This window comes from Cherax quadricarinatus, unplaced genomic scaffold (assembly GCF_038502225.1).
Source record: "Cherax quadricarinatus isolate ZL_2023a unplaced genomic scaffold, ASM3850222v1 Contig768, whole genome shotgun sequence".
Lineage (NCBI taxonomy): Eukaryota > Metazoa > Arthropoda > Malacostraca > Decapoda > Parastacidae > Cherax > Cherax quadricarinatus.
This window is the reverse complement of record NW_027195794.1, coordinates 108,684-131,053: the sequence shown is the minus strand read 5'-3', so window position 1 is coordinate 131,053 and position 22,370 is coordinate 108,684. Positions and strand designations below refer to the sequence as shown.

Genomic DNA, 22,370 nt, shown 5'->3' with positions numbered 1-22,370 from the left:
CTTACGGAATTATGCTCTCACAAAGTTAGTGGTCTCGACGATGTGTATGCATCGGCGATTTTGCCCATTTTGAGCCCTATTTTCGGCCAATTCCAGTGTACTTGTCGACAAAAATCATAGCTATTTCGCTAGAACTCCATTTTTTCTATCGAATGAGTACAAGAAACTACCCATTTACAGATTTCAACTATCCAATACAGTGGTCAGAATTTAGCAATTTTGCCAATTTCACACAAATTTCAAAAGATGCCAATTTCTGAATAGGGTCCAGAATAAACAAAAAAGGCATTCCTGGCACTAAAATAACATTTCCTCTGTTCATTAGTCGCATCCCCATGCCCCTCTTACATTCTTTTGCTTTCCAAAAGAATATAGATTTACTGTTATGCAGACTACTGCATAGGTGTAAAAATGGCATAAATATTATCAGCGCACTTGTGAAAGAATATTAGACTCACCAGTTGACGTGTATTGGACACATAGCATGATTTGTTTACTTTTGAACTTTGGTAAAAATCGAACATTTCTGCTACTTTGAGCGCAATTTCAAGGTAGTTTTCTTTGTAAAACCAGTCAAAATCATCTCAATTTCTGTAATATGTCTTCTATTCTATAAAATGAGACCAGGAAAACTAGAATACAACAATAAATACCATACAAAAATATAGTGCAAAGTCGCTGTTTTAATCCAAAAACACGGTCAAAGTTTTTTTTTCTCATTACGCACTGTGTGCTGCAGGATTTTTTTAATACCATGCACACTGACCACATAGACCCATTCTTTCATATGTAGGCCTACCAGCTTTCTCTCACTAGATTTGAGGGCGCTAGAATTTAGGCGTTCTAGTACATCAAAAACCCTGGTGCGTAAGCTGTACTAGTACAGCTGAAACCCTGAAAGGGTTAAATGTTATAGAATATTATGTGTGGGTGGGGTGGCCTGCTATGGTAGCCCGGCTGGTTACCATACACACCACACTTGATTTCTTACAATAAATACTACTTGTCTCACCCTAGATTAAGACTACAAATATTTTAAGGTAAGTAATGAGTGTACTATATGTGTATTTTGCTTTTTTATTATTTTTTAATACCTAGTTCTACTGCTAACCCCAATGGAAATAAGTCAAACTGTCTGACTTTTTTGGGTTATCCTAGGTACTTTACACATGCTGCTATGTATGATAATCTATGTAACTGCATTTGTGTACTTACTAACTTAATATATGTTAGTGTAAACTTGTTATCTAGTATTTGTATGCATTTATAAGTGGAAAAAAGAGGTGTTCCACTTTACGGCGGTAGCCTGGAACCTAACCTGCCATATAAGTGGGGCCCTACTGTATTAAGGCTACAAATATTTTAAGGTAGGTAATGAGTGTACACTATATGCATTTTGTCACTCTAGGGCTCTTTAAATATTGAAGTATATTATGTGTGGGTTGGGTGGGGTGGCCTGGCTGGCTATCATACCTACCACACCTAACTTCTTACAATACTACTCACTTCTCACCCTATATTAAGACTACAAACATTTTGAGGTAAGTAATAAGTGTACTGTGTGTGTATTTTACTTTTTATTGTTTTTTCATGCCTTGTTCTACTGCTAACTTAATATATGTTAGTGTAAACTTATCTGACATTTATAATTGGAAACAAATGACATTCTGCTTTCCTGTGATGTCCACTTTCCGGCAGTAGCCTGGAACCTAACCTGCCATATAAGTGGGGCCCTACTGTACAGGTTTCCGTTTTACACTCACTTGGCAGGATGGTGGTACCTCCCTGGGTGGCTGCTGTCTACCAACCTACTACCTAAAATAATGTAATTTATATGCAATAAAACATTGTTAGGCACAAAAGAAAGCCAATAATGCAATTCAGACAAGTAGAATTTCTTATAATTTCTCATATTAACAATAGAGTGATTGTTTGTATTTTACCACTCTTCACCTGTCCAGACTTAAGTAGTCTATAAGTACTAGGTAAAGTCTGCCCGAAATGCCTAGGCATGATAGTGGTTTTCTTTGCTCCATTCATACTATATGTAAACACACATTGTAACCTTAAAAAAGAAATAAATATTTTATTTTATTTAATTTTTATGGTGTGAAGAAGCATTTCAATGCATAGTTATTATCATATTCATGGGAAGTGCTAAACCCACACAGTTCATTCAATGGAACATGGCAGAGGTGAACAAGATTTCAGAACAGAAGAGGTGGAGGTGTTAAGGTGAGGCACATGAACAGAATGGGAAGGGAAATAAGGGGAAATGCAGTTAAAAAATTCTGCAATAAAGGTGGAAGCCTCAGAGAGCAATACAGGCAGAACAACCATGTCAGTCACCAGCTAAATGTCAAAGCAAATTCTGATGAAATGGACAAAAATTATCCTGTTTGTTATTACCTTCTCCATGTTCTCAGAGTCTAGCTTAAAGATCCAGAGTTTTAATCTGGCGGGAAGTTCAGATATGGATGACAGCGTCATAAGAAACTGTTCTGCCGACCCCAGAGGAAGGTATGGGTTGAAAATAGTGGCTTCTTGAATCTTGTGCTTCTCTTCAGGCGTTGGTAACATTGTGGTCAATAATTTCTGCAAGATAAGAAAATAAGTTATTCAGCACAAAGCACTATGTCATTTTTAGGTTCTGGGTATACCTGGAGAGGGTTTCAGGGGTCAACGCCTCCATGGTCTAGTCTATGACCAGGCCTCGTGGTGGATCAGGACCTGATCAAGTGGGCTGTTACTGCTGGCTGCACATAGATATGTACAAACCACAGACTGGCTGGTCATGTACTGACTTTAGGTACCTGTCCAGTGCCTTCTTCAAGACAGCCAGGTGTCTCTTATTCAGTCAGGATCTCATGACCAATAGAAATAAAATAAGCCTAATTATTATTAACAAAGTCTAGAATAAATCATTAAATTATTACGAGGACTTACAAGCTGACATCTGAATAGTGTACAGGCGCACAGGTGTACTAGTGTACAGGTGTAGTAGGGTCTCGCCTTACGGCGTTCCACCAATTCGGCGATTTCAAATTAGGACCAAAACTTGGTATACGGCAAGTGGTCTTTCAAATATGGCATCCCCCCCCCAGTTTATTTACATTCTCCATGAGCTCATCTCTCTATTATGTCTGGAAACTTTCCAAAATTTCAAGTGTTTTAAAGTTATTGAATATTTTATATGTACTCTGATAATCATACTTATGTGTACCTGTACCTAAATATACTTACACACTGAGCTGGCATGCAGGTACACATTAAAATCACTGATAGTCTCTCTACTCTTAAAGTAATATGTAATGTCTTGGGCACATTAAATGTCTTATATTATGTTAATATAGACATTTCCATTAATTCATCTATAATATTCTTTTCAAAAATATATATTAAACATGTTACGTAACATATAAACATGATGAATACACCCCACAGTAGAATAAATTAACATAAATATGAGACATGGTAGCCAGGCGACTTGTAGTCCAACATCACAGAAAATGTGTCACTATAATATTATTGGGGTTAACTAGAAAATTATTCCTTTTGTATGCCTTCACTCAGAGCGTCATTTCTTCCAAAAATGGTGTTAAAGAGAATGGGAGTGTTTCTCTTTATTTATTCTACTGTATCAACATGGAGACAACTTGTACACAATGTAAAGTGACGAAAACCAGACACATTTGCCTGGTTTATTTACATTACGTGGGGTGGGGTGTGCTTCCTTGGCTGGCTACCATCTGACTTCCTACAAATAAAACTCACCTCTCACCCTGCATTAAAACTACAAATATTTTAAGGTAAGTAATGGTGGATGAATTTGGTAGGGTGTGCAAAAGAAGAAAATTAAAAGTGAATACAGGAAAGAGTAAGGTTATGAGGATAAAAAGATTAGGTGATGAAAGATTGGATATCAGATTGGAGGGAGAGAGTATGGAGGAGGTGAATGTATTCAGATATTTGGGAGTGGATGTGTCAGCAGATGGGTCTATGAAAGATGAGGTGAATCATTGATGAGGGGAAAAGGGTGAGTGGTGCACTTAGGAGTCTGTGGAGACAAAGAACTTTGTCCTTGGAGGCAAAGAGGGGAATGTATGAGAGTATAGTTTTACCAATGCTCTTATATGGGTGTGAAGCATGGGTGATGAATGTTGCAGTGAGGAGAAGGATGGAGGCAGTGGAGATGTCATGTCTGACGGCAATGTGTGGTGTGAATATAATGCAGAGAATTCGTAGTTTGGAAGTTAGGAGGAGGTGCGGGATTACCAAAACTGTTGTCCAGAGGGCTGAGGAAGGGTTGTTGAGGTGGTTCGGACATGTAGAGAGAATGGAGCGAAACAGAGTGACTTCAAGAGTGTATCAGTCTGTAGTGGAAGGAAGGCGGGGTAGGGGTCAGCCTAGGAAAGGTTGGAGGGAGGGGGTAAAGGAGGTTTTGTGTGCGAGGGGCTTGGACTTCCAGCAGGCATGCGTGAGCGTGTTTGATAGGAGTGAATGGAGACAAATGGTTTTTAATACTTGACGTGCTGTTGGAGTGTGAGGAAAGTAACATTTATGAAGGGGTTCAGGGAAACCGGCAGGCCGGACTTGAGTCCTGGAGATGGGAAGTACAGTGCCTGCACTCTGAAGGAGGGGTGTTAATGTTGCAGTTTAAAAACTGTAGTGTAAAGCACCCTTCTGGCAAGACAGTGATGGAGTGAATGATGGTGCAAGTTTTTCTTTTTCGGGCCACCCTGCCTTGGTGGGAATCAGCCAATGTGATAATAATAATAAAAATAATAATGGGAGTACCGTGTGTGTAATTTACTCTTTATTGTTTTAATGCCTAGTTGCATTGCTAACTTAATAGATGTTAGTGTAAACCTCTTATCTGACATTTATATGCGTTTATAAGTGGAAAAAATGGCATTCTGCTATCCAGCGATGTCTGCATTCCGGCAGTGGCCTGGAACCTAACCTGCCGTATAAGTGGGGCCCTACTGTATACAAGTGTACATGTGTATAAATGTACAGGTGTGCAAGTACACAAATGCACATTAATCAATGAAGTTTAGAGTGACTACACTCTAAAGAAGGGGTGAGGATGTTGTTGTTGGAAGGTTCATCTGAATTGTGGTGTCAGCACACTTCTGGCAAGACAGTGACAGCATGAATGATGGTGAATGTGCTTCCTCTTCATTGTGGTGAGTCACCACTACCTTGATGAGAGAAGGCTGGTGTGTTAAACAAAGAAAATATAGTCCAAGTCATTAACAATTCCTTCATTAACTGGAATACCAGGAATGTCATTCATTTGCTAGCTGGAACATCACTAATATAACTACAGTACTTTGTTAATTGGAACAGCAATGCAAGCCTAGTTCGATAAATGGCTCCTAGAGTTTAACCCCACCAAGTGTAAAGTCATGAAGCTTAGTGAAGGACAAACAAGACCACAGATGGAGTGGCTGGTGGCCTGGTGGCAAAAGTTCTCACTTCATAGGGTGAGGTGTCTGGGTTTGACTCCTAGCAAGGGTTGAAACATTGGGTATGTTTCTTTATACTGGCTGTCCATGTTCACCCATCAGTAAAATGGGTACCTGGGCATCAGTCAACTGGTGTGGGTTGGATCCTGGGACAAAACTGACCTAATTTGCCTGAAATGCTCTGCATAACAAGTGGCTTTCTATAGTAGTATGTCACAGATGTCAACTAGGCCTGTATACCTTGTACATGTACTTTAGGGGACCTAAATGCTGAAGTAGGAGAAGTATTTAGAGAGGGTGTGGTAGGCAAGTTTGGGGTGCTAGGTGTAAATGACAATGGGGGCATTTGATTGAAATTTGTATAGAAAGGGACTTGGTTATAGGTAACACATATTTTAAGAAAAAGAGGATAAAGAAGTAATCAAGATATGATATAGGGCATAATGATACTAGTTTGTTGGACTAGATATTGATAAATAAAATACTGATGGGTAGACTTCAGGATGTACATGTTTATAGAGGGGCCAAAGATATATCAGATCACTTTTTAGCTGTAGGTGCAGTGAGAGTAAACGGTAGATGGAATACAAGGAAAATGGAAGCAGAAAGTAAGAGAGGTGAAGGTTTATAAACTAAAGGAGGAGGCAGTTAGGGTAAGATATAAACAACTGTTGGAGGACAGGTGGGCTAGTGAGAGTATAGGCAACGAGGTAGAAGATGTATGGGGTAAGTTTAAGAATATAGTGTTAGTGTGTTCAGCAGAAGTTTGTGGTTACAGGAAAGTGGGTGTGGGAGGGAAGAAGAGCTATTGGTGGAATGATGATGTAAAGAGAATAGTAAGAGAGAAAAAGTTAGCATATGAGAGTTTTTACAAAGCAGAAGTGATGCAAGGAGGTAGGAGTATATGGAAAGAAAAAGAAAAGAGAGTGGTGAAGCAATGTAAAAACGAGTGGTTGAGAGATTATGAACATTTTAACTTACTGGTCATAGACATGTCCATTAATTTGGCTCTGCTGTTGAGGGGCCTTGCAGGCGAGTGCACCAAGCTGCTGGATCAGTTTGCCTCCCCTTACTTTGACCTTATGTGAGTGTTTGCCTACAGCCATGACCAGTTCACAATAGTGATGCTTGGCTGTATGAGAGTACAGTACTACATTAACTTGGTTATTTTAAAAATCATGAGAGATGCATTTATAAAAAAAGAAAAAAATACAAGGTGCTTGATATGTTATATATAAGTTATATTCAATGCCAGGATCAAGCAAACTGCATTTTAATCTAGACAATAAACTAGGTAAAATATTTAAAACAAAGCAAATATATGGAATGTGCAATGAATATGACTAATGTTGGAATTTGTCACTACTGTGCATGCTATTCTCTACTGCCCACTTTAAGATTTACTGTCTGCAAATGATACAAAACTGTTGCTAATATTTTATATATATGTATGCTATGAGGATGAGAAAGGTGCCAGAACTGTCCACTTTAATTTACTAATGCTGGTTTATGTTTTGTTCACTATTATTCTGAATGACAAAGTCCATCTGCTTCAGTAATATACATTGAGAATTTTATGAGCATAACTTTATTAATTATGTAATAAGAAGTTAGACAACCACATATACAGCACACTAGCCCATCTCTACATGCACTAGTAGATCTATAATTTAAGCTGGAACATTAAAACTTGTAAAACAATAATTTAGACTTAAAAGGTATTAGGGTATAGTGTCATAGCATCCCTGTGGTGGCCTAGCAAAGACACACACAATACTAACATACGTGGAGACCCATAATGTCTAACCAACTGCAGAAACCAACCAAACATGCATTATACTATCAAAAATGTGGACTGCCTGTTGTCACCCTAAAGCCACACAAAGTGAAAATTCACACTCTTGTCATACTACTCATATACAACTTAAATATCTGAAGCATCTGCCAATAACCAAGGGTCAAGACAATAAAAGAAAACAACATAAGACCCAGAATAAACAGGCAAGGAAAGTATTACTACATATCTGAGCTACAAGGTCAGATATATACAATAATTCAGGAATTAAAGTTAATGTTGTTGATTGCCCCCTCACATAGGCCTCCAAAAGTATGACAAAGTTGACAACTTACCTCGGAAACCATTAAATGAAGTCAATATCTAATACAATTTTGATGGTTCACCAAAATGGAAATGAAGGACCCTAATGGAAATAAGTCACTGTTATGGGTTATCTTGGGTAATTTACTCTTATTTTTTTTTCAACAAACTGGCTGTATCCTACCAAGGTAGGGTGGCCCAAAAAGAAAAACAGAAGTTTCTCTTTTTAAATTTAGTAATTTATACAAGGGGTTAGTAGCTCCTTGCCCCTGGCATTTTAGTTGCCTCTTACAACACGCATGGCTTATGGAGGAAGAATTCTGTTTCACTCCCCCATGGAGGTAAGAGAAAATAAACAAGAACTAGAAAGAAAATAGCAGAAAACCCAGAAGGGTGTGTGTATATATATACAGTGGACCCCCGCATAACGATCACCTCCGAATGCGACCAATTATGTAAGTGCGTTTGTACGTGTATATTTGGGGGTCTGAAATGGACTGATCTACTTCACAATATTCCTTATGGGAACAAATTCAGTCAGTACTGGTATCTGAACATACTTCTGGAGTGAAAAAATATCGTTAACCGGGGGTCCACTGTATATATATATGCTTGTACACGTATGTGTAGTGTGACCTAAGTGTAAGTAGAAGTAGCAAGACGTACCTAACAAACTTGAATAAAGTTGAACAACACAGATAGCTTCTAATTCTAGCACCTCCACTATACGTACGCAAGTATTTATGAAACTATTTGATAAATACTTACATAGGTTTTCAGTGGTGCTTAATTAAGATAGGATTTCATTCAGATTTTTAACCCCGCAGAGTTAGCCACCCAGGATAACCCAAGAAAGTCAGTGTTATCGAGGACTGTGTGTTTTATTTCCATTGGGGGCCTCAATCTTGTCCCCCAGGATGCAATGCACACCAGTCAACTAACACCCAGGTACCTACTTGCTGCTAGGTGAACAGGGCAACAGGTGTAAGGAAACGCATTGAAGTGTTTCTACCCCGCCGGGAATCAAACCCGGGCCTTCTGTGTGTGAAGCGAGAGCCGAATCAATTTTCCTCATAAGAAATAATGGAAATCAAATTAATCTGTGCAAGACACCCAAAAGTATGAAAAAAAAAAAACTTTTACCACATGATATATTAAGTTTAATGCAATCTAATAATTACAATAACAATAATAACAATAGAATAATCACAATAGAATAATTGACACTTACCTTTAATGAAGATCTGGTGATGATTGATGGGATGGGAGGAGGTTAGAGTGTCGAAGTTTTTAATGTTTAGAAGGGGAATCCCCCTCCATTAGGACTTGAGGTAAAAAGTCCTTTTCCGGGGTTACTTCCCTTCTTCTTTTAATGCCACTAGGACCAGCTTGAGAGTCACTGGACTTCTGTCGCACAACATATCTGTCTATAGAGGCCTGTACCTCTCGTTCCTTTATGACTTTCCTAAAGTGGTTCACAACATTGTCAGTGTACAGGTTGCCAACACGGCTTGCAGTAGCTGTGTCAGGGTGATTTTCATCAAAAAAGGTTTGCACTTCAAGCCACTTTGCACACATTTCCTTAATTTCAATAGTCATTAGCACCCTTGGTCTTGATGGGTTGGCACTAGCTTTCTTGGGACCCATGGTGACTTATTTTGCAGAAAAAAGCACCAAAAAACAGTGATAATATGGATAATGTAGAATGTACCGAATGTATCCTTAGATGTGCGCACACTGGCTGGCTTGTAAACACTGGACACGTCTCGTACGAATCGTATCGCATACTGGGTTTTGTAACGGGAACCGAGGCAAATTTTCTGCGATATAATGCATCGGTTACTGGATTTATCGGATACCGATAGCATTGCGAGTCGGGGGTCCACTGTATTCTTTCTTTCACAAGTGCACTGATATTATTTATACCATTTCTACACCACTTCTATGCTAATGCAGTAGTCTGCATAACAGTAAATCTTCTATTTTTTATGAGAATAAAAATTCAAAGTGGAAAGCAAAAGAGATGTAAGAGGGGCCTGGGGACATGACTAATGAACAGAGAAAGTGTTATTTTAGTGCCAGGAATGTCTGTCTTGCTTATTCTGGACCTTATTTGGAAACTGGCATCTTCTGAAATTTGTGTGAAATTGTAAAGTAAAAGGACACAAGTGCAAGTAATGTGACATTTTTATTGTGGCAACGTTTCGCTCTCCAGGAGCTTTTTGTCAAGCTGTTACAAACAGTACATGGACACACAGGGTATATATAGGCTCAGAGTGAGGTGCAATACTAGTGGTAGTAGTAGTAGTAGTGATATAAGTTGTAGTAGTAGTAATATAATATGGTAGAACAATTAACTCGCACATGAGTAAAAGGATATAAAAGCTATTACTTGGGTAACATAAAAATAGGTTAAACAAATACGTATTTCTAACACCAGAGTCGCCATCGCTTCCAGCACTTCAATAAAGGATCTAACCAGGACAAAATCAAAACACCATGAACCAGTTAATGAAGGGGTTTACACTATACCCTGTGGAGGCTGCAACAAGATTTATATAGGTGAAACAGCAAGAAACCTCGACACCTGCCTCAATGAACACATTTATGCATGTAGGAACGATAACTTGAACAATGCCTGTGTACAACACTGAAATTCCACCAATCATCTCATGAAATTCAGGGACGCCCAATTAGTGATCAAAGAAACTAATTTCTGCAGATGCAAGTGCCTTGAATCATTACTAATCGCTGTTTCGAATACAATTAGACAAAACAAAGGCAGCTTCACCATCTCTGAAGTCTTAACAAGAATCCCCCTGAAAACAGTAAACCCTGCCATCACATAGTCTCTCCTGTTAATACTACACAAAGCACATTGAATGAGCAGTGAAACAGGCTGCCTCTATCCAGTCTCCAACAGAAATATTTGTCTAACCTATTTATGTTAGCCAAGTAATAGCTTTTATATCCTTTTACTCATGTGTGAGTTAACTGTTCTACCATATTGTAACTACTACTACTACTACTACTACAACTTATATCACTACTACTACTACTACAACTTATATCACTACTACTACTACTACAACTTATATCACTACTACCACTAGTATCGCACCTCACTCTGAGCCTATATATACCCTCTGTGTCCATGTATTGTTTGTAATGGCTTGACAAAGCTCTTGGAGAGCGAAACGTTGCCACAATAAAAATGTCACATTAGTTGCACTTGTATCCTTTAACTTTACATACTGTCGGTAATTCTACCAACATTATTACATTGTGTGAAATTGGCAAAATTGCCAATTTCTGACCACTTTGTTGGATACTTGAAATCAGTAAATAGGTGGTTTCTTGTACTCATTTGATAGAAAAAATGAAGTTCTAGTGAAATAGATATGATTGTTGTCGACTAGTACACTGAAATTGGCTGAAAACAGGGCTCAAAGTGGGTGAAATCGCTGATGCGTCAACATCGTCGGGACCACTAACTTCACAAGAGCATACTTCCCTAAGTTTTCCATCAAATTTCATACTTTTGGTGTCATTATGATCGAGTAAAGATTCTTTATCATTTCACAAGAAAAAATAATTTTTTTTTCCAAAAAATTTTCGACCCTGAGAACGAGTTTAGGAGAGGGCCTCTCGACCCTGAAAGGGTTAAGACTATAAATATTTTAAGGTAGGGGTAGGGGTCAGCCTAGGAAAGGTTGGAGGGAGTGGGTAAAGGGGGTTTTGTGTGCGAGGGGCTTGGACTTCCAGCGGGCATGCGTGAGCGTGTTTGATAGGAATGAATGGAGACAAATAGTTTTTAATACTTGACGTGCTGTTGGAGTGTGAGCAAAGTAACATTTATGAAGGGATTCAGGGAAACCGGCAGGCCGGACTTGAGTCCTGGAGATGGGAAGTACAGTGCCTGCACTCTGAAGGAGGGGTGTTAATGTTGCAGTTTAAAAACTGTAGTGTAAAACACCCTTCTGGCAAGACAGTGATGGAGTGAATGATGGTGAAAGTTTTTCTTTCTCGGGCCACCTTGCCTTGGTGGGAATCGGCCAGTATGTTAATAATAAAAAAAATTAATGAATGTAATGTAAATGTATTTTATTGCTCTGTGGAGGTTTAATTAAATGTCGTAGCATATTACGTATGGGTGGGGTGGGGTTGGCTGACCTGGCCTGGCTGGCTATCATACCTCCCGAACCTGACTTACTGCAAATAAAACTCACCTCTCACCCTACATTAGGACTATAAATATTTTAAGGTAAGTAATGGGTGTACTGTGTATGTATTTTACTTTTTATTGTTTTTAATGCCTAGTTGCATTGCTAACTTAATAGATGTTAGTGTAAACTTCTTATCTGACATTTATATGCATTTATAAGTGGAAAAAATGGCGTTCTGTTATCCAGCACTGTCTGCTTTCCAGTAGTGGCCTGGAACCTAACCTGCCATATAAGTGGGGACTACTGTATACAAGTGTTCAGGTGTATAAGTGCACAAATGTACAGGTGTGCAAGTATACAAATGTAATAAAAATGCACATTAATCAATGAAATTTAGAGTGACTACACCCTGAAGAAGAGGTGAGGATGTTGTTGTTGGAAGGTTGATCTGAACTGTGGTGTCATCACACTTCTGGTGAGGATGTTGTTGTTGGAAGATTGATCTGAACTGTGGTGTCATCACACTTCTGGCGAGGATGTTGTTGTTGGAACGTTCATCTGAACTGTGGTGTCATCACACTTCTGGCAAGACAGTGACAGAATGAATGATGGTGAATGTGCTTCCTTTTTGTTGTGGTGAGTCACCACGACCTTGATGAGAGATGGCTGGTGTTTTAAACAAAGGAAATAAAAGAGGGGAGGGAGGGGCACACAGAGGCAGAGAGGGGGAAGGGACATATACACAGGCAGAGAGGGGGAGGGAGGGACATACACACACACAGGCAGAGAGGGGGGGACATACACACACACAGGCAGAGAGGGGGAGGGAGGGACATACACACACACAGGCAGAGAGGGGAAGGGACATACACACACACACAGGCAGAGAGGGAGAGGGAGGGACATACACACACACAGGCAGAGAGGGGGGAGGGACATACACACACAGGCAGAGAGGGGGAGGGAGGGACATACACACACACACAGGCAGAGAGGGGGAGGGAGGGACATACACATACACAGGCAGAGAGGGGGAGGGAGGGACATACACACACACAGGCAGAGAGGGGGAGGGAGGGACATACACACACACAGGCAGAGAGGGGGAGGGAGGGACATACACACACAGGCAGAGAGGGGGGGGAGGGACATACACACACACAGGCAGAGAAGGGAGGGATTCCCACAGGCATATGAGGGGGATGGCCACCCACAGGCAGAGAATGGGAAGGGACACACTCAGGCACCGGAGAAGGGGGGAGGGACACACACAGGCACTGGAGAAGGGGGGAGGGACACACACAGGCACCGGAGAAGGGGGGAGGGACACACACAGGCACCGGAGAAGGGAGGAGGGACACACACAGGCACCGGAGAAGGGGGAAGGGACACACACAGGCAGAGAGGGGGCGGGATACACACAGGCAGAGGGAAGGGAGGGACACACATAGGCAGATTGTTTTTTATTTGTCAGTAATAAACACTTTGGCAAATTTACATGGTACTTTCTCACTACCTTCAAGACCCAACAAACTGGTACTCAAATGGCCAACACAAGACTTGAAGCCATTTACATTTACTTTAAATGTCCTAAACCTATCCAACAGATATTCAACAAAGGACACGTGGTCATCCCACGTATGAACAACTACAATTATAACAGCCAGGTAACCTTTCATAAATATTTCCAAGACATCAATCTGCTTCAGTTTAACAATTAAACAATACTACATACCAGGTAGCTTTCCACAGGATTCCTATTATAGTTTCCACTTGCTGTCTCAGGTTTGCACTCACTGCCTCTGGTTTCCACTCACTGCTTCTGGCTACCTTTTCTTGGCTATGACTCTCCAGACTCCAAAATCATATTCATCAACCGGTAAGAAACAAAAGCCTTTAAAAATCTGAAAAACAAATTACTGGCAGCACCACATTCGAGACATTTAACATACTTAAAAGCCTCTTCAAATCTACAATCTTTGCAGGAACTTGTAATCAAGAGCAAATGGATAATTTTCAATAACAAAAACTTTGGCAAATTTACTTGCCACAACCTATGTCATGACCCAACAAAGTTATACTAAAATGGCCAACAGATAACTTCTAGTCATTTACATTTACTTTAAATGTCCTAAATATCTCCAAGCGATATTCAAAATGGGACGCAGGTTCATCCCATGTATTACACACTAACTCCAGTTATAACAACCAGGTAAGCTTTAAAATCCTACAAGAGCCTCATGGATAAATATTACAAAGATAGAAATCTACAATACTACATACCTGGTAACTTTAAAGAGACCAACTTTACAAACAAAAAGGCACAGAAACAGAAACATCTGCTGCAACCCTGGAAAAGGAAGGCATGAACATGGACTTTCATATGATTTACGAGGCCCTGGTCAAAAATCCTCGTAAAACAAACTGTTAAGCTTTAGATAAACTTCTCCATGGTAAGGTCAGCATAAGAGAAGAAGTTTGTGTTCTTGCACTGGGCTCAGAACTGCATCTACAATTTAATACAATGATGCTAAAACACAGCATGTTCCAAGAGAACCATCATCCCCAGACAACTATATAGACTTTAACCCTTTCAGGGTTTCGGCCGTACTAGTATGGCTTACGTGCCAGGGTTTTTGACGTACTAGTACGCCTAAATTCTAGCGCCCTCAAATCTAGTGAGAGAAAGCTGGTAGGCCTACATATGAAAGAATGGGTCTATGTGGTCAGTGTGCATGGTATAAAAAAATCCTGCAGCACACAGTGCATAATGAGAAAAGAAAAAAAACTTTGACCGTATTTCTGGATTAAAATAGTGACTTTGCACTGTATTTTCGTATGGTATTTATTGTTGTATTCTAGTTTTCCTGGTCTCGCTTTATAGAATGGAAGACATATTACAGAAATTGAGATGATTTTGACTGGTTTTACAATGAAAAGTACCTTGAAATTGAACTCAAAGTAGCAGAAATATTTGATTTTTACCAAAGTTCAAAAGTAAACAAATCATGCTATGCGTCCAATACACGTCAACTGGTGAGTCTGATATTCTTTCACAAGTGCGCTGATATTATATATACCATTTGTACACCAATGCAGTAGTCTGCATAACAGTAAATCTTCTATTTTTTTGTGAGAATAAAAATTCAAAGTGGAAAGCAAAAGAATGTAAGAGGGGCATGGGGATGTGACTAATGAGCAGAGGAAATGTAATTTTAGTGCCAGGAATGTCATTCTTGTTTATTCTGGACCCTATTCGGAAATTGGCATCTTTTGAAATTTGTGTGAAATTTGCAAAATTGCTAAATTCTGACTACTGTATTGGATAGTTGAAATCGGTAAATGGGTGGTTTCTTGTACTCATTCAATAAAAAAAATGGAGTTCTAGTGAAATAATTATGATTTTTGTCAACAAGTACACTGGAATTGGCCGAAAATAGGGCTCAAAGTGGGCAATATCGCCGATGCATAAACATCGTCAAGACCGCTAACTTCGCAAGAGCATAATTCCGTAAGTTTTCCATCAAATTTCATACTTTTGGTGTCATTATGATCAGGAAAAGATTCTCTATTTTTCATAAGAATTTTTTTTTTTTTTAAATTTGGCCGACCCTGAGAACAAGTCTTCGAGAGGGCCTGTCGACCCTGAAAGGGCTAATACCCAGTGTAATCCTTGGTTTTAACAAAATTGTTAAGCAGTAAGGTCTATTATTCCTGAAGTTAGATGCTTCAATGGGACACATTTCTATTGCTTAAGGGAGATTTGACTATACAAACACATGCATACCATACAGTTCTTTCCTCTAGTTGCCTTTTGTTGGGGCAGCGACCTTCATGTTATCAGGTGAAGATTGCTGCGGTCATTTTATTGTCTTTTCATCATTGTTGGTTTTCAGGAAGGTTTTGTTTTCCAGTTCACAGGTCCATCAATGATCTATGATGATCTCTGCCCCTACAATGTTCCTGGGAAAAAAAAAAACATGTTAAGAGACCACACACACAAAAAAAAGAGCCTCTGAAGAAGCCTGTTTAGGTTCTTTATAGTGTGGGTGACATAATCCACCAGCATTATAAGAAAATGATAACCATTAAATACACTTATTGCAACACAAATCGCAACCACATGACTTTGCAGATTTGCAATACAATACTGTAGGGAGGTTTGTAGAGATAATGCAGCTGAAATCTCAGGTTCAAACACTATGTTACTGAAGCAGAAGAATGCAACAACACTGCAAGTTTACAATGCAATACTGTCTATAGAGAAGATCATGCAAACCACATTAACACTTTAGGACAAGCACCCACCCCCTCCCTATATATAAAGAATACAAGAGTTGCATTTTTTGCCAGCTCACTTGCTTATATCAAGATAAACTAGGTAGAAATGAATGAGCTAATGACAGCAGCAATTACAGTGGAACCTCTGCTTACAAACGCCCCACCATGCGAACTTTTCAGGATACGAACAGTCATTTGGTCAATTTTTTACTTCTGGATATGAATGAAATTTCAGGATGCATTCTTCCCCCTCAAGGGAGGTTCCTTAACCCTTTGACTGTTTCGGTCGAATGTTTACGTCTTACAAGCCAATGTGTTTGACGTATATATACTCAAAAATTTTCTAGCGGCTTCAAATCAAGCAGGAGAAAGCTGGTAGGCCCATATGTGAGAGAATGGGTCCATGTGGTCAGTGTACACTGTATAAAAAAAATTCTGCATCACGCAGTGCATAATGAGAAAAAAAATTCTGACTGTGTTTTTGGATTAAAACACCGACTTTGAGGTGTACTTTCGTATAGTTTTTATGGTTATATTCTCGTTTTTGTAGTCACATTTGATAGAATGGAAAACATATTATAGAAATAGAGGTGATCTTGATTGGTTTTACTATGAAAAGGACCTTGAAATGGAGCTCAAAGTAGGGGTAATGTTTGATTTTTGCCGATGTTCAAGAGTATACAAATGACGTCATTGTCCAATAAATGTCCAAGTAGCCATTCTAATATGCAGTCATGAACGGGTTGACATTATTTATACAATTATTACAATATTGCAGTAGTCTGCAATATTTTTTGAGTAAAAATTCAAAACAGAAAGCAAGAGTATTATCAGAGGGGCCTGGAGACATGACTGATGAACAAAGAAAATGCTATTTTAGAGCCAGAAATGTCTGCATTGTTCATTCTGGACCCTATTTTGAAATTGGCATATTTTTTAATTTGCATGAAATTGGCCAAATTGCCAATTTCTGACCACTTTATTAGGTAGTTGAAATCAGTAAATGGGCAGTTTTTTGTACTCAATCGATAAGACAAATGGAATTCTAAAGAAATAGCTGTGAGTTTGGTCGACTGGAACAATGGAATTAGCCGAAAATAGGGCTCAAAGTGGGCGAAATCGACGATTCGTAAATATCGCCGAGGTCGCTAACTTCCCGTGAGCGTAATTCCGTAAATTTTCCATCAAATTTCGTACTTTTGGTGTCATTACCATCGGGAAAAGATTCTCTATCATTTCATAAGAAAAAATATTTTTTTTTTCAAATATTTTGTGACACCAGGAGACACCTCAGGATTTGGGGTTAAATAAATAAATAAATAAAATATTTATTTCTTTGCAAAGGTTACAATGTTTACATATCATAATAAAATTGGAACAAAGAAAGCCACTATCATTATTATTACTATTATATTGTATTACTATTATTATTGTTGGTAATTTTTACCACTGAACCTATCATTGCTTAGTTAATTTTAAGTTGATTTTAAGCTGCCCATAATGTTCTACATACAAGGTGCTTTTGTACACCCAAATACTATAATTACTTGTACAACTATGTGTCCAAATATATTATTATTATTAGTAGTAGTAGTAGTAGTACGTACATGGTGAAGGGCTCTTGATCTAGGGAATTGAATCTGTGCTTCAGTTCCTTAAACTAATAATAATAATAATAGGTGTTTACAGTGAAACATATAAGTGAACAGTATTTAGATAAGGCTAAAGAGGTCTTTGTGGCATTTATGGATTTGGAAAAGGCGTATGACAGGGTGGATAGGGGGGCAATGTGGCAGATGTTGCAAGTGTATGGTGTAGGAGGTAGGTTACTGAAAGCAGTGAAGAGTTTTTACGAGGATAGTGAGGCTCAAGTTAGAGTATGTAGGAAAGAGGGAAATTTTTTCCCAGTAAAAGTAGGCCTTAGACAAGGATGTGTGATGTCACCGTGGTTGTTTAATATATTTATAGATGGGGTTGTAAGAGAAGTAAATGCGAGGGTCTTGGCAAGAGGCGTGGAGTTAAAAGATAAAGATTCACACACAAAGTGGGAGTTGTCACAGCTGCTCTTTGCTGATGACACTGTGCTCTTGGGAGATTCTGAAGAGAAGCTGCAGAGATTGGTGGATGAATTTGGTAGGGTGTGCAAAAGAAGAAAATTAAAGGTGAACACAGGAAAGAGTAAGGTTATGAGGATAACAAAAAGATTAGGTGATGAAAGATTGAATATCAGATTGGAGGGAGAGAGTATGGAGGAGGTGAACGTATTCAGATATTTGGGAGTGGACGTGTCAGCGGATGGGTCTATGAAAGATGAGGTGAATCATAGAATTGATGAGGGAAAAAGAGTGAGTGGTGCACTTAGGAGTCTGTGGAGACAAAGAACTTTGTCCTTGGAGGCAAAGAGGGGAATGTATGAGAGTATAGTTTTACCAACGCTCTTATATGGGTGTGAAGCGTGGGTGATGAATGTTGCAGCGAGGAGAAGGCTGGAGGCAGTGGAGATGTCATGTCTGAGGGCAATGTGTGGTGTGAATATAATGCAGAGAATTCGTAGTTTGGAAGTTAGGAGGAGGTGCGGGATTACCAAAACTGTTGTCCAGAGGGCTGAGGAAGGGTTGTTGAGGTGGTTCGGACATGTAGAGAGAATGGAGCGAAACAGAATGACTTCAAGAGTGTATCAGTCTGTAGTGGAAGGAAGGCGGGGTAGGGGTCGGCCTAGGAAGGGTTGGAGGGAGGGTGTAAAGGAGGTTTTGTGTGCGAGGGGCTTGGACTTCCAGCAGGCATGCGTGAGCGTGTTTGATAGGAGTGAATGGAGACAAATGGTTTTTAATACTTGACGTGCTGTTGGAGTGTGAGCAAAGTAACATTTATGAAGGGATTCAGGGAAACCGGCAGGCCGGACTTGAGTCCTGGAGATGGGAAGTACAGTGCCTGCACTCTGAAGGAGGGGTGTTAATGTTGCAGTTTAAAAACTGTAGTGTAAAGCACCCTTCTGGCAAGACAGTGATGGAGTGAATGATGGTGAAAGTTTTTCTTTTTCGGGCCACCCTGTCTTGGTGGGAATCGGCCAGTGTGATAATAATAATAAAAAAAAAAATAATAATAATAATAATAATAATAAAATAATTACAATAATAATAATACAATATAATAGTAATAATAATATGTTGTCATTTTTTGACATTTTTCATAATTTTTTTCAGATTTTGGTGCCAAATGTTTCAAAATACAAATTGGTAACCCTTTGGGTGGCTGTAGCTACTATGAGACCACGACTATCTCGGTGCCAACCAAGGTAACCCTACGTGTGGCTGTAGCTACTGTGAGACCATGACTATCTCGGTGCCAACCAAGGTAACCCTACGTGTGGCTGAAGCTACTATGAGACCAAGACTATCTCGGTGCCAACCAAGGTAACCCTACGTGTGGCTGTAGCTACTGTGAGACCATGACTATCTCGGTGCCAACCAAGGTAACCCTACGTGTGGCTGTAGCTACTGTGAGACCACGACTATCTCGGTGCCAACCAAGGTAACCCTACGTGTGGCTGTAGCTACTGTGAGACCACGACTATCTCGGTGCCAACCAAGGTAACCCTACGTGTGGCTGTAGCTACTGTGAGACCACGACTATCTCGGTGCCAACCAAGGTAACCCTACGTGTGGCTGTAGCTACTGTGAGACCACGACTATCTCGGTGCCAACCAAGGTAACCCTACGTGTGGCTGTAGCTACTGTGAGACCACGACTATCTCGGTGCCAACCAAGGTAACCCTACGTGTGGCTGTAGCTACTGTGAGACCACGACTATCTCGGTGTAAACCAAGGTAACCCTATGTGTGGCTGTAGCTACTGTGAGACCACGACTATCTCGGTGCCAACCAAGGTAACCCTATGTGTGGCTGTAGCTACTGTGAGACCACGACTATCTTGGTGCCAACCAAGGTAACCCTATGTGTGGCTGTAGCTACTGTGAGACCATGACTATCTCGGTGCCAACCAAGTAACCCTATGTGTGGCTGTAGCTACTGTGAGACCACGACTATCTTGATGCCAACCAAGGTAACCCTGTGTGTGGCTGTAGGTACTGTGAGACCACGACTATCTCGGTGCCAACCAACCCTATGTGTGGCTGTAGCTACTGTGAGACCATGACTATCTCGGTGCCAACCAAGGTAACCCTATGTGTGGCTGTAGCTACTGTGAGACCATGAATATATCGGTGCCAACCAAGGTAACCCTATGGGTGGCTGTAGCTACTGTGAGACCACGACTATCTCTGTGCCAACCAAGGTAACCCTATGTGTGGCTGTAGCTACTGTGAGACCACGACTATCTCGGTGTCAACCAAGGTAACCCTATGTGCGGCTGTAGCTACTGTGAGACCACGACTATCTTGGTGCCAACCAAGGTAACCCTATGTGTGGCTGTAGCTACTGTGAGACCACGACTATCTCGGTGCCAACCAAGGTAACCCTATGTGTGGCTGTAGCTACTGTGAGACCACGACTATCTTGGTGCCAACCAAGGTAACCCTATGTGTGGCTGTAGCTACTGTGAGACCATGACTATCTTGATGCCAACCAAGGTAACCCTGTGTGTGGCTGTAGCTACTGTGAGACAACGACTATCTCGGTGCCAACCAACCCTATGTGTGGCTGTAGCTACTGTGAGACCATGACTATCTCGGTGCCAACCAAGGTAACCCTATGTGTGGCTGTAGCTACTGTGAGACCATGAATATATCGGTGCCAACCAAGGTAACCCTATGGGTGGCTGTAGCTACTGTGAGACCACGACTATCTCGGTGCCAACCAAGGTAACCCTATGGGTGGCTGTAGCTACTGTGAGACCACGACTATCTCTGTGTCAACCAAGGTAACCCTATCTGTGACTGTAGCTACTGTGAGACCACGACTATCTCGGTGTCAACCAAGGTAACCTTATGTGTGGCTGTAGCTACTGTGAGACCATGACTATATCGATGCCAACCAAGGTAACCCTATGTGTGGCTGTAGCTACTGTGAGACCATGACTATCTTGATGCCAACCAAGGTAACCCTGTATGTGGCTGTAACTACTGTGAGACCACGACTATCTCGGTGCCAACCAACCCTATGTGTGGCTGTAGCTACTGTGAGACCATGACTATCTCGGTGCCAACCAAGGTAACCCTATGTGTGGCTGTAGCTACTGTGAGACCATGAATATATCGGTGCCAACCAAGGTAACCCTATGTGTGGCTGTAGCTACTGTGAGACCACGACTATCTCGGTGCCAACCAAGGTAACCCTATGGGTGGCTGTGGCTACTGCGAGACCACGACTATCTCTGTGCCAACCAAGGTAACCCTATCTGTGACTGTAGCTACTGTGAGACCACGACTATCTCGGTGTCAACCAAGGTAACCCTATGTGTGGCTGTACCTACTGTGAGACCATGACTATATCGATGCCAACCAAGGTAACCCTATGTGTGGCTGTAGCTACTGTGAGACCATGAATATATCGGTGCCAACCAAGGTAACCCTATGGGTGGCTGTAGCTACTGTGAGACCACGACTATCTCGGTGCCAACCAAGGTAACCCTATGTGTGGCTGTAGCTACTGTGAGACCACGACTATCTCGGTGTCAACCAAGGTAACCCTATGTGCGGCTGTAGCTACTACGAGACCACGACTATCTTGGTGCCAACCAAGGTAACCCTATGTGTGGCTGTAGCTACTGTGAGACCACGACTATCTCGGTGCCAACCAAGGTAACCCTATGTGTGGCTGTAGCTACTGTGAGACCACGACTATCTTGTTGCCAACCAAGGTAACCCTATGTGTGGCTGTAGCTACTGTGAGACCATGACTATCTTGATGCCAACCAAGGTAACCCTGTGTGTGGCTGTAGCTACTGTGAGACCACGACTATCTCGGTGCCAACCAACCCTATGTGTGGCTGTAGCTACTGTGAGACCATGACTATCTCGGTGCCAACCAAGGTAACCCTATGGGTGGATGTAGCTACTGTGAGACCACAACTATCTCGGTGCCAACCAAGGTAACCCTATGGGTGGCTGTAGCTACTGTGAGACCACGACTATCTCTGTGCCAACCAAGGTAACCCTATCTGTGACTGTAGCTACTGTGAGACCACGACTATCTCGGTGTCAACCAAGGTAACCCTATGTGTGGCTGTAGCTACTGTGAGACCACGACTATATCGATGCCAACCAAGGTAACCCTATGTGTGGCTGTAGCTACTGTGAGACCACGACTATCTTGATGCCAACCAAGGTAACCCTGTGTGTGGCTGTAGCTACTGTGAGACCACGACTATCTCGGTGCCAACCAACCCTATGTGTGGC

At 40.9% G+C, this 22,370-nt stretch overlaps 1 protein-coding gene across 26 annotated transcripts in view; it reads right to left on the bottom strand.

The window, feature by feature from the left end:
• Nucleotides 1-2,409: 2,409 nt before the first annotated feature.
• LOC138851484 (FH1/FH2 domain-containing protein 3-like) overlaps nucleotides 2,410-22,370 on the bottom strand; it is a gene marked incomplete at its 3' end in the record, with an annotated part of 70,627 nt that continues 50,666 nt past the window's right edge. For 12 of the 26 annotated variants that reach the window (XM_070080665.1, XM_070080664.1, XM_070080661.1 and 9 more), the window contains 2 exon segments: nucleotides 2,410-2,595; nucleotides 12,142-12,207. In XM_070080665.1, the coding sequence (XP_069936766.1) occupies nucleotides 2,410-2,595; nucleotides 12,142-12,207 (252 nt within the window). 26 annotated transcript variants of the gene reach the window in all.